Source organism: Oncorhynchus tshawytscha, linkage group LG28 (genome assembly GCF_018296145.1).
Source record: "Oncorhynchus tshawytscha isolate Ot180627B linkage group LG28, Otsh_v2.0, whole genome shotgun sequence".
Classification (NCBI taxonomy): Eukaryota; Metazoa; Chordata; class Actinopteri; order Salmoniformes; family Salmonidae; genus Oncorhynchus; species Oncorhynchus tshawytscha.
Window position 1 is genome coordinate 11,928,985 of NC_056456.1, and position 14,894 is coordinate 11,943,878.

At 43.0% G+C, this 14,894-nt stretch overlaps 1 protein-coding gene across 2 annotated transcripts; it reads left to right on the forward strand.

The window, feature by feature from the left end:
- The first annotated feature begins 201 nt into the window (after nt 1–201).
- LOC112226725 (peroxisomal biogenesis factor 19) lies at nt 202–11,954 on the forward strand. Of its 2 annotated transcripts, none has more exons than XM_024391238.2 (8): nt 202–294; nt 8,106–8,203; nt 8,429–8,591; nt 10,301–10,386; nt 10,548–10,721; nt 10,853–11,011; nt 11,103–11,147; nt 11,260–11,954. In XM_024391238.2, exons 2-8 carry the CDS (start codon nt 8,168–8,170, stop codon nt 11,344–11,346), a joined length of 750 nt encoding a protein of 249 aa, XP_024247006.1. In that variant the 5' UTR covers nt 202–294; nt 8,106–8,167; the 3' UTR covers nt 11,347–11,954. The 2 variants fall into 2 exon arrangements, with proteins under 2 accessions (XP_024247006.1, XP_024247005.1); XM_024391237.2 differs by lacking the exon at nt 202–294 and adding an exon at nt 7,108–7,251.
- The last annotated feature ends 2,940 nt before the right edge of the window (nt 11,955–14,894 follow it).

Here is a 14,894-nt window from a genome sequence, read left to right on the forward strand (position 1 = left end):
TGTTGCAAAATGGTTATAAACTATCGATCACTACAGAAGAAGCAAATCCTAGATGTCGCGTTGTCGGTCTGCAGCTGAAAACATACGTAGCCCAGGAAGAGAACACCGGCAACCTCTGAAGCATTCTAACGAGATCAACTCTAAGAACTACTGTACAGGGTATGTCGAAGTATCAATTCTTACCACTCCCACGACTTCTACCTAAGGACATGGTGATCTCTGGTGACTGAACCAGAGTCATACACCCAACATCTCCGAGACCAAAGGATTTCGACGATCAAGGCCAGCTCAATAGTAAATATATAAATTGCATTCTCTTTTTCCAAATGAGCAGTTATTAGAGTGCTTAAGATTTTGTATTTTCGTGAGCGCAGCTTCCCAATGTCTGATAAAGGAGTTACTCTGTCTCCCTTTCTCCCCCTTCCTCTCTCTGAATTCGCCACCGTGTTATAACCACTGTCCTGTTTTGTTAGTCTTCAAGAGACTGTTTACTGTATGTTGTCAGTGTGTATTCTGTAATTGTTTAATTAGTTAGTAAATACATAATTGACCTAATTTGTGTATCGCTGATTCATCCATAAAGTAGGGTTCGTGCAGACTACAAGAAAGTACGACGTTCATAATGTCCGATGAGGTAATAATACATTAATAAGTGACTGTTGATAAGATATGAAAATATCTGAAGAGAGTTAAATTTGGGAAATAGTAACTCTAAACATCATTTTCCCGTGGTGTCCCGACTTCATAGTTAATTAATGTTTACATGATTAGTTTAGAAGAAAAAGAAACGCACACTGTTAGAAATTAGATATGTAGACGGGCGAGTCGGTCAAGGATCGATTCAGACAAGGTGGTAAATTGTATGACAAGCGACAGTTTATTCAGAGTGAAGATATCTAGAACAGCGTAATTACGGCTCCTCCGCTGGTTCGTACGGAACTGCAGGCAAAGAGGCCGTTACAATCAGTACACCACTTATATATAGAACAGAAAGTAGGTTGATTCTGGAAGATCGGATCTTTGGATTGGTTCAGCTGGGGTGTAGTCTGTAGTCTTCCGCCATTGGCTCAGTTGTCTGTTCGTCATCGTAGAATCCTCTTCGGGCACACAATGTTCAGCTACAAAGGAGATTATGTGTGTGTGCGCTGGTTTTGGCAATTAGTGTAATGCGGGAGCTATCCTGTAGGGGACCCCACAGGCTTTACTTTGAGTCGTAGCCCTGTATTAACAATAGTTTGGTCACCTGTATAAGAAATAGCATTTCTCTACAACACCTATTTAGATGCTGGCTAGCGGAGTAGAAACTTGAAAATAAAAGAAAGCCGCACACTCTTGGAGCTCAGATGCAAAAATTTAATACCAACGTTTCGACAGCCAAGCTGTCTTCATCAGGGTATATCCGTATATATCCGTATATACCCTGATGAAGACAGCTTGGCTGTCGAAACGTTGGTATTACATTTTTGCATCTGAGCTCCAAGAGTGTGCGGCTTTCTTTTACATGATTAGTTTAATCATGGAATAATTACACAGAGAATTGATTTGATAATATAACAGTCTTCACTTGAATGATAGTCAAGACACGACAATAACCACACCAAAGCACAAGCTAATAAAATAAAGTCCATTTTACATGATAGCCTGCTGAATTTGCAAGACAAATTTTCTTTCATTTCGATTTTGGCACAAATGAAAATGTGCTACCGACTTGCCCATGGATTGATGTTTCAGCTATAGAAATAAGAATAAATAGAAAGGACATCTCCACTCAAGTCAATGATGGCGTAATGGGTGGACTGGCTGCCATTTTGAGTGTACCCATGCCAGGAAGTTAAAGCAGGAAGTGTACCCTTCAATCTGTGCTGTGCTATTAGAGCATGCGCAGACCAGCTGGGTGGTGTGTTTACGGACATATTCAATCTCTCCCACAATTGTTCCTGTACCCAAGAAGGCAAAGGTAACTGAACTAAATGACTATCGCCCCGTAGCACTCACTTCTGTCATCATGAAGTGCTTTGAGAGGCTAGTTAAGGATCATATTACATCCACCTTACCTGCCACCCAAGACCCACTTCAGTTTGCGTACCGCTCCAATAGGTCCACAGGCAACACAATCGCCATCACACTGCCCTATCCCATCTGGACAAGAGGAATACCCATGTAAGAATGCTGTTCATTGACTACAAGCTCATCATTAAGCTTGAGGCCCTGGGTCTCAACCCTGCCCTGTGCAATTGGGTCCTGGACTTCCTGATGGGCAGCCCCCCCAGGTGGTGAAGGACCCACAAGGGTCCGTGCTCAGCCCCCTCCTGTACTCCCTGTGTAACCGGTGTGAAAGGGCTAGCTAGTAAGCGGGGTGCTCGCTAATAGCGTTTCAATCGGTGACGTCACTTGCTCTGAGACCTTGAAGTAGTTGTTTCCCTTGCTCTGCAAGGGCCACAGCTTTTGTGGAGCGATAGGTAACGATGCTTTGAGGGTGTCAGTTGTTGATGAGTGTAGAGGGCCCCTGGTTCGAGCACAGGTAGGGGCGAGGAGAGGGATGGAAGCAAAACTGTTACCTGTTCACCCATGACTGCGTGGCCATGCACGCCTCCAACTCACTCATCAAGTTTGCAGACGACACAACAGTAGTAGGCTTGATTACCAACAACAACGAAACACCCTATAGGGAGGAGGTGAGGGCACTCGGAGTGTGGTGTCAGGAAAACAACCTCTCACTCAACGTCAACAAAACAAAGGAGATAATCGTGGACTTCAGAAAACAGCAGAGGGAGCACCCCCCTATCCACATCGACGGGACAGCAGTGGAAAAGGTAGAAAGTTAAGTTCCTCAGCGTACACATCGCTGACAAACAGAAATGGTCCACTTAACCTAAACAAACAGCGTGGTGAAGAAGGCGCAACAGCGCCTCTTCAACCCCAGGAGACTGAAGAAATTGGCGTTGTCACCTAAAACCCTCAAACTTTTACAGATGCACAATTGAGAGTATCCTGTCGGGCTGCATCACCGCCTGGTACGGCAACTCCACACCCATAACCGCAAGGGCTCTCCAGAGGGTGGTGCGGTCTGCACAACGCGTCACCGGTGGCAAACTACCTACCCTCCAGAACACCTACAGCACCCGATGTCACAGGAAGGCCATAAGATCAACGACAACCACCCGAGCCACTGTCTGTTCACCCTACTACCATACAGAAGGTGAAGTCAGTACAAGTGCATCAAAGCTGGGACCGAGAGACTGAAAAACAGCTTCTATCTCAAGGCCATCAGACTGTTAAACAGCCATCACTAACACAGTGAGGCTGCTGCCTACATACAGACTTGAAATCACTGGCCACTTTAATAAATGGATTACTAGTCACTTTAATAATGCCACTTTAATAATGTTTATATATCTCGCATTACTCATATGCATCTTGCCTATGCTGGTCGGTCATTGCTCATCGATATATTTATATGCATATATTCTTATTTAATTCCTTTACGTAGGAATGAAATACTACTATTAGGTAGTTGCTGTGGAATTGTCAGATTACTTGTTAGACATTGCTGCATTGTTGGAACTAGAAACACGAGCATTTTGCTACACTCACAATAATATCTGCTAACCATGTGTATGTGACCAATAAAATTTTATTTGATTTTTTGAGTCAACTCAACTGACATTACAAAAAATACATTCCATTGCATGAGCCACATCAGTTCGCATCATTTGAATAAACATTCTACATTACCATGGCAATCCAGCATCAGTTGCTAAAACTGATGCTGGATCGCTACCAGCACCTGCCCTCACTACTCTGGACGGTTCGGACTTAGAATATGTGGACATCTACAAATACCTAGGTGTCTGGTTAGACTGGAAATTCTCCTTTCAGACTCATATTAAACATCTACAATCCAAAATTACATCTAGAATTGGCTTCCTATTTTGCAACAAAGCATCCTTCACTCATGCTGCCAAACATACCCTCGTAAAACTGACTAACCTACCGATCCTTGACTTTGGCGATGTCATTTACAAAATAGCCTTCAACACTCCTCTCAGCAAATTGGATACAGTCTATCACAGTGCCATCCGTTTTGTCACCAAAGCCCCATATATACTACCCACCACTGCGACCTGTATGCTCTCGTTGGCTGGCCCTTGCTTCATATTCGTCGCCAAACCCACTGGCTCCAGGTCATATATAAGTCTTTGGTAGGTAAAGCCCCGCCTTAACTCAGCTCACTGGTCACCATAGCAGCACCCACCCGTAACACGTGCTCCAGCAGGTATATTTCACTGGTCACCCCCAAAGCCAATTCCTCCTTTGGCTGCCTTTCCTTCCAGTTCTCTGCTGCCAATAACTGGAACGAATTGCAAAAATCACTGAAGATAGATATGACTCATATCTCCCTCACTAACTTTAAGCACCAGTTGTCAGAGCAGCTCACAGATCACTGCACCTGTACATAGCCCATCTTGTAAATAGCCCATCCCAATACTGTTATTATTTTTTTGTGCTTATTCGCGACCCAGTATCTCAACTTGTACATTCATCTTCTGCACATCTATCACTCCAGTGTTTAATTGCTGAATTGTAATTATTTTGCACTATAGCCTATTTATTGCCTTTACCTCCCTTAACTTACCTAATTTGCACACACTGTACATACACTTTTTCCCCCATTGTGTTATTGACTATATGTTTGTTTCTTCCATGTATAACTCTGTGTTGTTGTTGTTGTTTGTGTAGCACTGCTTTGCTTTATCTTGGCCAGGTTACAGTTGTAAATGAGAACTTGTTCTCAACTAGCCTACCTGGTTAAATAATCATTATTTGTTTTAAATTCCAAAATACCATGGACATTATTATATCACAATTCCAGGCAGCCATTGCAAGTGTACCCATGAGTTTACCAGTCAATTGCCAGAGTTAGAAGCCCATTATATTCATTGTTATTTCTATGGTTTCAGCATAGAGCCCCACAGTGGCGGTGTCGTACTACCCATAAAACCTAGCGGTTAAACAGGGAAATGGTTCAAATAGTTTTTACACCATTCATTTTCACCATAGGGGATTTTTAGAAACACTTAAAATAAGGACTGTGTTATGTGTAGACTAACCCTGGCATAACGTTTTGATAACCATGTAAATCTTTTTCGAACAAGACTACTTTTATCAGTATATTCGACTCTATTTACTCTTAGATTCAGAAGTGCTAAATAGCATCTAAATAGACATCATGCAAGATTACAAATTCCTGCATGCTGCTGCACGTCATCTCTAGATGACACCTGCTAACAGGTATTGTGTCACTTAAAAACTTGCCCAAGACAGTTTACAGAATTGTCAATTTAAAGAAATGTAGACAATTTATTAATTGCTACATTTACGCTAACATTAGATAGTTAATCCAGAGATTCATAACTTTGCCTCGATTCAGCAGTCTCGTCCAGATCATCATGGCGCTTTTACTTCACGATAGCCACATTAGCAGCTAATTAGCGTTTCATTTGTGTGGGGGTAAATAGACTAATATATTTATAAGTCAACCTTGTAAATGTCTCTCGGACAAGTTATCAAAACGCCACTCCCGAGTAAGCCTTCACGAAACACAGCCCTTTAAGTATTTCTAAAATCCCCTGTGGAAAAAACGATTGGAACCATTTCCCGTTTGACCGCTATGTTTTATGAGTATTATGACCCATACTGTGTGACACTGTTGTCTCAATGAAGAGTTTGGCTTTAGACAAGCAAACGCAGTTACAAGCCTGCTAGGAGTTATGCTGCGTTCAAAACTGGGAACTCTGGAAAAATACGAGGTCAAGTCATGACCTCAGTGATCTTCAGGTCCGAAAGTTGGAGCTCAATTAAAGAGGCCTCAGTTCCCGAGTTGGAATTCCAAGTTGGACGACCGTTCAAATCGATTTTTCCCAGTTTTCCATTTTTTTTCTCGAGTTCCCAGTTGTTTCGAACACACTGAAGTCGGACATTTCGGAGTTCCCAGTTGTTTTGAACGCGGTGTACGGACGAGCAATATCCACGGTCAGAGCATGGTAGAAGGGGACTTTCTAAAAACACGCCACTTCGATACTTCTACAACCAAAGTGACTTTATAGCAGGTTAGGAGAGCATTTTCGCCAACCCTTTTCCTAACCTACCGGTATGTGATATTCATCATTAGGGTGGATAATTGTTGTTTCACATTCAGGCATATACTGCTTTTTACATTTCTTGAAGGCCATTTTCCATTCTCTCATGCCTCTTAGTGCTGAGCGATTCGTGCTTTTGAGGTCGGCTCGATTATTTAAAAAAATAATGGGTTTTGATTATTTGCATTGAATGCTGTATTCAACACAGAATAAAATCATCAATAAAAGTCCCATGATGGTAGTGACTGCCCATTTACTGCTTATCACTTATTAACCATCATGTATTCACATTACTTTAATAAAATATTTCAGTTGTGTATATTAGGCTACATTTGTTTTATTTAATGACAATTATTTCATTCCAAGTCATCACCTCATCTCTATAGAGCTGCCGCCTTTGCTGTCTGACAAATTCACTATTTTGTAGTTCTTCAAAGTAAATAACGCATACTTTAATGCGTTGAACTATGAATCACTTAGATCATGTATTTTCAGGTCTCTCCGTACGTAGCAGGTATAAAAGAAAAACAGCGGATAAGTAGATGTGCAATGGATTATGGTCATTGTATGCCATAGCAGGTGCTCCGAATGTTTTGTGTATAATTTGTCATCTGTCACCTCAAATAACATGACGTCTGAAAAGGTCCAGATGACACCAAAGAATGGACATATTCACTGATTTGGAAAATAATTGATATTCATTTAGGATTTACAGATTAACCTTAAATGGTATGAGCTCACTGGTAATACTAAACATTTACATTTGAATACGATTAAACAGCTAAAATGATGGGATGTATACATAGGCTATTGGTAAAATTGTTTGCTGTTTTAAATGTATTGAACAATTCTACAAAGCTGCTATTCATATTCAATTTTTGACTATCTATGATTTGACATTCATCACTTTGGAACGAATGTGTTCTTCCTATTCGTCCCTCCCACTGCAAAACCTAGCTGTGCCGCGTTCAGAACAAATAGGAACTGTGAACTCTGACAAAACATTTTATACTCACGTCATTTTACTGCGTCTACGGCACAGTTGTTTGGATAGAGAAGATGGCTTCAGGGTCAGCCGGACAAGACACAGAACTGGATGAGTTATTGGACAGTATGATTTTACATTACTCCCTGAGTGAAGTGTGATTGTTATCAATCCTGCCAAAAGATACATTCATTCAAGTATTGTGTAAAACGTGGATCAACGCGCATTGTTAGCTAGCTAACTTTAGCTAGCTTAGATGGTGGAATTTGGTTGGACCTGCATGCAAAGTCCAAAACGAAAGCCAGGAATTATCTCACAAAATCTCATGCCTTTTGCTGTTTACAACGGGGTCATCATTAGCATTACAACGCTACCGCAGTATATATGATATCATAATTTTGTCGTTCGCTTTGACCCCGATTTGACAGAAATAGAACGGCATCAAATGTGGTTGCAAGTTAAACTCAAGCTGCCCTTGAATTATTATTATTTTATTTTTTATGGTTTACAGCTAGTGTGATCTGGATTGTCAGACAGCTCTGTCATTGTTTATGTCAACTGGATAACCAATTTGAATTCATAATGTATTGCATACTAGTAACCAATCCCACTTTGTATAGCCGGCTGCTAGACTAGAGACTACTGTTATCTTAATAGCAGGAATGCAATTACCATATCATAATCTGACGTTTTTAATAATTCCAGTAGGTTGGTGAAGTTGTACTCCTAACATCAGAGATGGTAATGGTGGTAATGTATAAAACAATTGGGTTTCTGAAGTAGAAGTAGTGACCTCATCATACTGAGTTTGATAATCAACTAATACATGACTGTATTGCACATTGACCCCGACGTTGAAGAGTTGACCTTTGAGCAGGTAGCTAGAGGACAATCTCTTCACCTTGTCTTGACCTGCTCCTGCTAAATGCTGATAACTGTGCCACAACATCTCCACTTCTACTGTCTTTCCTCTATTAAAGGTGCGCTCGATGACTTTGAGAAGACAAACTCGGCCACCTTGGGCCCAGCCCCTGCTGCTGCCATGGCTCCCCCACCAGCCAAGGGCAGCGAGGAGAAAGTAAGTGAATCTTTTCCCTGGTTTCTAGAATTTCCCCTAGCTTCACCAATTTCCTGGTGCTTGCTTATAAGAAACTCTGGTTGTTGGTGTTCTGATTGTGGTACAGAAGGTATCTTTCAGTGTCTCCTCAATGTCTGTCAACCCTTCCCTATACATTTCTATCTGTGAATGGGGGAAGATCAATTGACCAAGAGTTTGTTTACCTGTTGATGCAAATCTCTCTAGCTCCCTCTACTGGAGGACAGTCAGTTCTTCGAGGCACTGTTTGATGGTGAGATGGCCTCTCAGGCAAAGGAAGAGTGGGAGAAAGCCATGACTGAACTCGCACAGGAAGAACCTGAGCTGCTGCAACACTTTCACAAATTGTCAGAGGCAGCAGGGAAAGTTGGTAAGCATCCACATATTTTCAGTTCTGTTTTTACGTGCCCCCGTCTGTTTTTATCCATGCCAGTTTTTTTCCCCCTGTGTTTTGCAGAGATGTGTATGTGTGTGTGTGTATATATATATATATATATATATATATATATATATTGTTCAAAAAAATAAAGGGAACACTTAAACAACACAATGTAACTCCAAGTCAATCACACTTCTGTGAAATCAAACTGTCCACTTAGGAAGCAACACTGATTGACAATACATTTCACATGCTGTTGTGCAAATGGAATAGACAACAGGTGGAAATTATAGGCAATTAGCAAGACACCCCCAATAAAGGAGTGGTTCTGCAGGTGGTGACCACAGACCACTTCTCAGTTCCTATGCTTCCTGGCTGATGTTTTGGTCACTTTTGAATGCTGGCGGTGCTTTCACTCTAGTGGTAGCATGATACGGAGTCTACAACCCACACAAGTGGCTCAGGTAGTGCAGCTCATCCAGGATGGAACATCAATGCGAGCTGTGGCAAGATGGTTTGCTGTGTCTGTCAGCGTAGTGTGCAGAGCATGGAGGCGCTACCAGGAGACAGGCCAGTACATCAGGAGACGTGGAGGAGGCCGTAGGAGGGCAACAACCCAGCAGCAGGACCGCTACCTCCGCCTTTGTGCAAGGAGGAGCACTGCCAGAGACCTGCAAAATGACCTCCAGCAGGCCACACATGTGCATGTGTCTGCTCAAACGGTCAGAAACAGACTCCATGAGGGTGGTATGAGAGCACGACGTCCACAGGTGGGGGTTGTGCTTACAGCCCAACACCGTGCAGGACGTTTGGCATTTGCCAGAGAACACCAAGATTGGCAAATTCGCCACTGGCGCCCTGTGCTCTCCACAGATGAAAGCAGGTTCACACTGAGCACATGTGACAGACGTGAGTCTGGAGACGCCGTGGAGAACGTTCTGCTGCCTGCAACATCCTCCAGCATGACCGGTTTGGCGGTGGGTCAGTCAAGGTGTGGGGTGGCATTTCTTTGGGGGGGCCGCACAGCCCTCCATGTGCTCGCCAGAGGTAGCCTGACTGCCATTAGGTACCGAGATGAGATCCTCAGACCCCTTGTGAGACCATATGCTGGTGCGGTTGGCCCTGGGTTCCTCCTAATGCAAGACAATGCTAGACCTCATGTGGCTGGAGTGTGTCAGCAGTTCCTGCAAGAGGAAGGCATAGATGCTATGGACTGGCCCGCCCGTTCCCCAGACCTGAATCCAATTGAGCACATATGGGACATCATGTCTCGCTCCATCCACCACAGACTGTCCAGGAGTTGGCGGATGCTGTAGTCCAGGTCTGGGAGGAGATCCCTCAGGAGACCATCCGCCACCTCATCAGGAGCATGCCCGGGCGTTGTAGGGAGGTCATACAGGCACGTGGAGGCCACACACACCACTGAGCCTCATTTTGACTTGATTTAAGGACATTACATCAAAGTTGGATCAGCCTGTAGTGTGGTTTTCCACTTTAATTTTGAGTGTGACTCCAAATCCAGACCTCCATGGGTTGATACATTTGATTTCCATTGATCATTTTTGTGTGATTTTGTTGTCAGCACATTCAACTATGTAAAGAAAAAGTATTTAATAAGAATATTTCATTCATTCAGATCTAGGATGTGTTATTTTAGTGTTCCCTTTATTTTTTTGAGCAGTGTATATTTTGTTTTACAGGTACTGATGTAGCCTCCCAACAAGAATTCACTTCCTGTCTCAAAGATACCCTCAGTGGATTGGCTAAAAATGCAGACAACTTACAGGTAGTTCAGATGATTATAATTTGGATGTTTTTTAATAAGTAATGAAAGGTTTGGTTATTACCACGCTTGGACAATGTTCTGAAAATATTGACCATTGGTGGAATGCCCCTTTCTTTTTACTTCAATGCATTTCAGACTGTTCTCGTGTTTTTATTAATCAGAGTGCAGGATTGGCTGGAGAGGATCTGGCAAAGACTCTGGAAGGGCTGGATTTGGATGAGGATGGAGAGCGGGACGGGCAAGATGGAAACATCCTGCCGATCATGCAGTCCATCATGCAGAATCTTCTCTCCAAGGAAGTGCTCTACCCGTCTCTCAAAGAAATCACTGAGAAGGTTAGTGTGTGTTTTTTCTTGGCTTATGTTTGGGTTTTCCCTCAAATTATACTTATTCTTATTTTTTATATACCTTGCCCTTTACCCAACTTTCTAACTGGATAACTGATTGTCATTCACTCCTCATGCAGTATCCTGAGTGGCTGAACAGCAATCGTCAGTCCCTCCCCCCAGATCAGTTCCAGCGCTACGAACAGCAGCACAGGGTCATGGGAGAGATCTGCAGCCTCTTTGAGAAGGAGGGAGATGGGGAGAATAGCTTTGAGAGCATTCTGGAAATCATGCAGCAGGTGAGACAAATGTGCATGAACTGTTGGTTGTCATCCATACTGATGGTTTCCTGTGTATGGATATTGATTGAATTATTATCTGAATTTTCAGCTACAAGACCTGGGCCAACCACCCAAAGAGCTGGCTGGTGAATCAGTATGTTTCTCCTCTCACTTGCTCTCTCTTTTTTTGTCTACCAACCTATCTTTATTTAGTGCAGCTGTGGAGTAACGTTAAATTGATCGTCTTATCTGTTTTCCCCCATCAGCCACCTGGCCTAAACTTTGACCTGGAATCCTTGAATCTCTCAGGAGCCTCTGGGACTGGAGCTGCAGATCAGTGCTCGATCATGTGATCTCAGAGCAGCCAGTTCAATTGATACACAGGCTAGGGCCGTGTGTAACCGGGCTGACGAGGGAGGACCATCAATCACTATAGCAGAAGGACAAGGAGGAGAACGAGACTGTTTGCACTGCTCTCCTCCTAACATATGTTTCTGTGTCAAAATAGAAGAGCACTGTGAAGGGTGGCAAAACAAACCAATGTGACCACACCCTTCGGTAACTCACTGATCATTACATAACTGATTTTAAGTCATTTGCTTTGGTTTGTCATAATAGGCTCTTCCAGGTCATCTATAGTACAGGTAGTACCATTCCCACGCACAGCTCAACTGACTAGCACTTGACTTATCTGGCAGTTTTTACACTCACCACTGTTTAGCCTAATGAGTACTGAAACTGGTTGAACTGCCCTGTTGGTTAAAACAGTGCCTTGCACATTTTTCTTCAGAATTTGAGAATGTTCATTACTGTTATGAGTCTTACAGCAGGGATATTAGGTTTCTCTGTTGTAAGAGTTGCTGGGTGAAGATTGAGTTGTATCATGGGGCTGCATGCCTAACAAAGGTTGTTGAGTCAGTGTCATGGTTCCACTCATCAATAAAGTAACACTAACACCTCAGGTTGATTCAGGTTGTTTCTGACCACTGGTTTAGATTTACAAAATGTGTTATTTATTGAATTATTTAAGGAAAAGAAAATGGAAGAGTTAAACTTGCCTCCTAATTTCATAACATAATCACAAGACGGCTAGCTGATTTTAGAGACTTTACCTGGGTTCTTGGTTAGTTATATCTTCCCAATAGCTGCCATGTTGTACCAGAGATGGTAAACTGGTCTGTGCACATGATTTGACCTTTAGTTTTCATGTCGGTTCAAAAGTCATTGTTATATCGATAAGAGTCCACAGCCGCAGAGCCAGTCATGCAGCCAATTGGGGCTTCCGAGTGGCGCAGCGGTCTAAGTCACTGCATCTCAGTGCAAGAGGCCTCACTACAGTCCCTGGTTCAAATCCAGGCTGTATCACATCCGGCCGTGATTGGGAGTGCCACAGGGCGGCGCACAATCTGCCCAGCGTCGACGGGGTCGGCCGCCATTGTAAATAAGAAATTGTTCTTAACCGACTTGCCTAGTTACATTTTTTTAAATGAGGTGTTTATAAGGGACATGTTTAAACCGGTTAGTTCGTTTGGGGCTGTGGTTAGCTCATTGGCACTCTGACTAGATGGGTTCGAATCGTGATGGGGCTAAAGCCAAGGTCAGTCAGCGATCGTCGGGGTTACGACGGCCCCAGATTCCCGGGGTCATCTGTCCAGTAATAGGACCACAGACACCACTAAGATTGTTAACTTTTTGAGTACTGAAACCATCTTTGCTTTTTATGTCGCTACAATTTATGCCGACGTTGTGAAAAAAGGGTGTGTGACACCAACGTGACCACAATCTTGAAATAGGATTTGTGCCTTCAGGAGAAAATACTGTGTTTGGCACGATTATATTGAAACCGGTACCACTACCGATATGTGACCTTGCTTTGATCTAAAGAAAAGTAATGCAAATTATGATAATATATAGGATTTGTTTTTTAAAGCGACAGATACAAATACAAACATTTAAAACCTTTTATGAGAACCTTTACAGGTATGGATTTTAAGTGATGTGCAAAAAATGACTTTTCCCAGTGGCCTTTGCTGTGGGCACAGTGATAGTAGTGTTAGAGATACCGTGGAAGTACCCCCCTCGTGTTTGCCAGTATATTGCTGTTTCTTTAGTTTAGACTGAGTGGAGTGGAGTGACCATGACATTCCTTATATTTCATATGCCAACATATGCATTGACTGAATCTTAGGGAGTAGCCTTAGTTAGTAATGATTTTCATTAGTTAAATTGGGTGACTTCATTAGACTACCTGTATGTCCTCTTCCCATGCCCTACATCCAGACATGTCCTGGTCATAGAATGTATTGGCAGCTGGCATCTAGAGCGGATCACCTCAAACAATGTGATTTACTTAATTTGCATCACTTGTGGTAAACATACATCAGGTTGATAGACTCATGGAACAGCAGATAAGAAGAGGAGTGTGATAGAAATAACAGAATATATAGGCTTTCCATTTGCATATGGCTGTGAGGGGAGATGAAGGTAGCCTATTATTGCCACATGTTACTGCAAGAGGAAAATTAAAAGACATGTCACACTGTCAGAGCTGATAGCCTCTGTTCAGGACTGGTGTCGTTCATCCAATTATTTTTTACCTGATTAGCTACATGTCTTTCCCCTGTCATCATTCAATCATCTGCCTGAATATATTGTATAAATAAACTCTGTGTAATATCCACTATATATACAAAAATATGTGGACAACCCTTCAAATTAGTGGGTTCGGCTAATTCAGCCACACCCGAGCACACAGCTATGCAATCTCCATAGACAAACATTGGCAGTTGAATGGCCTTACTGAAGAGCTCAGTGAATTTCAACGTGGCACAATCATAGAAGGCCACCTTTGCAACAAGTCAGTTCGTCAAATTTCTGCCCTCCTGGAACTGCCCGGTCTACTGTAAGTGCTGTTATTGTAAAGTGGAAACATCTAGGAGAAACAACGGCTCAGCCACGAGGTGGTAGGCCATACAAGCTCATAGAACCGGACCACCGAGTCCTGTAGTACGCAAAAATCGTCTGTCCTTGGTTGCAACACTCATTACAGAGTTCTAAACTGCCTCTGGCAGCAACGTCAGCACAAGAACTGTTCGTCGGGAGCTTCATGAAATGGGTTTCCATGTCCGAGCAGCCACACACAAGCCTAAGATCACCATGCGCAATGCCAAGTGTTGGCTGGAGTGGTGTAAAGCTCGCCGCCATTGGACTCTGGAGCAGTGGAAATGCATTCTCTGGAGTAATGAATCACGCTTCACCATCTGGTAGTCCGGCGGAAGAATCTGGGTTTGGCGGATGCCAGGAGAACGCTACCTGCCTCAATGCATAGTGCAAACTGTAAAGTTTACTGGAGGAGGAAATATGGTCAGGGGGTGTTTTTTATGGTTCGGGCTAGGCCCCTTAGTTCCACTGAAGGGATATCTTAACCCTACAGAATACAATGACATTCAAGACAATTCTGTGCTTCTAATTTTGTGTCAACAGTTTGGGGAAGGCCCTTTCCTATTTCAGCATGACAATGCCCCGTGCACAAAGCATGGTCCCTACAGAAATGGTTTGTCGACATTGGTGTGGAAGAACTTGACTGGCCTGCACCTGACTTCAACCCCATCAAACACCTTTGGGATGAATTGGAATGCCGACTGCGAACAAGGCCTAATCGCCCAACAGCAGTGGCCGACCTCACTAATGTTCTTGTGGGTGAATGGAAGCAAGTCCCCGCAGCAATGTTCCAACATCTAGTGGAAAGCCTTCCCAGAGGAGTGGAGGCTGTTATAGCAGCAATGGGGGGACCAACTCAATATTAATGTCCCATGATTTTGGAATGAGATGTTCGACGAGCAGGTATCCACATACTTCTGGTCATTATAGTGTATATTATGAAATAAACTAACAACGTTTA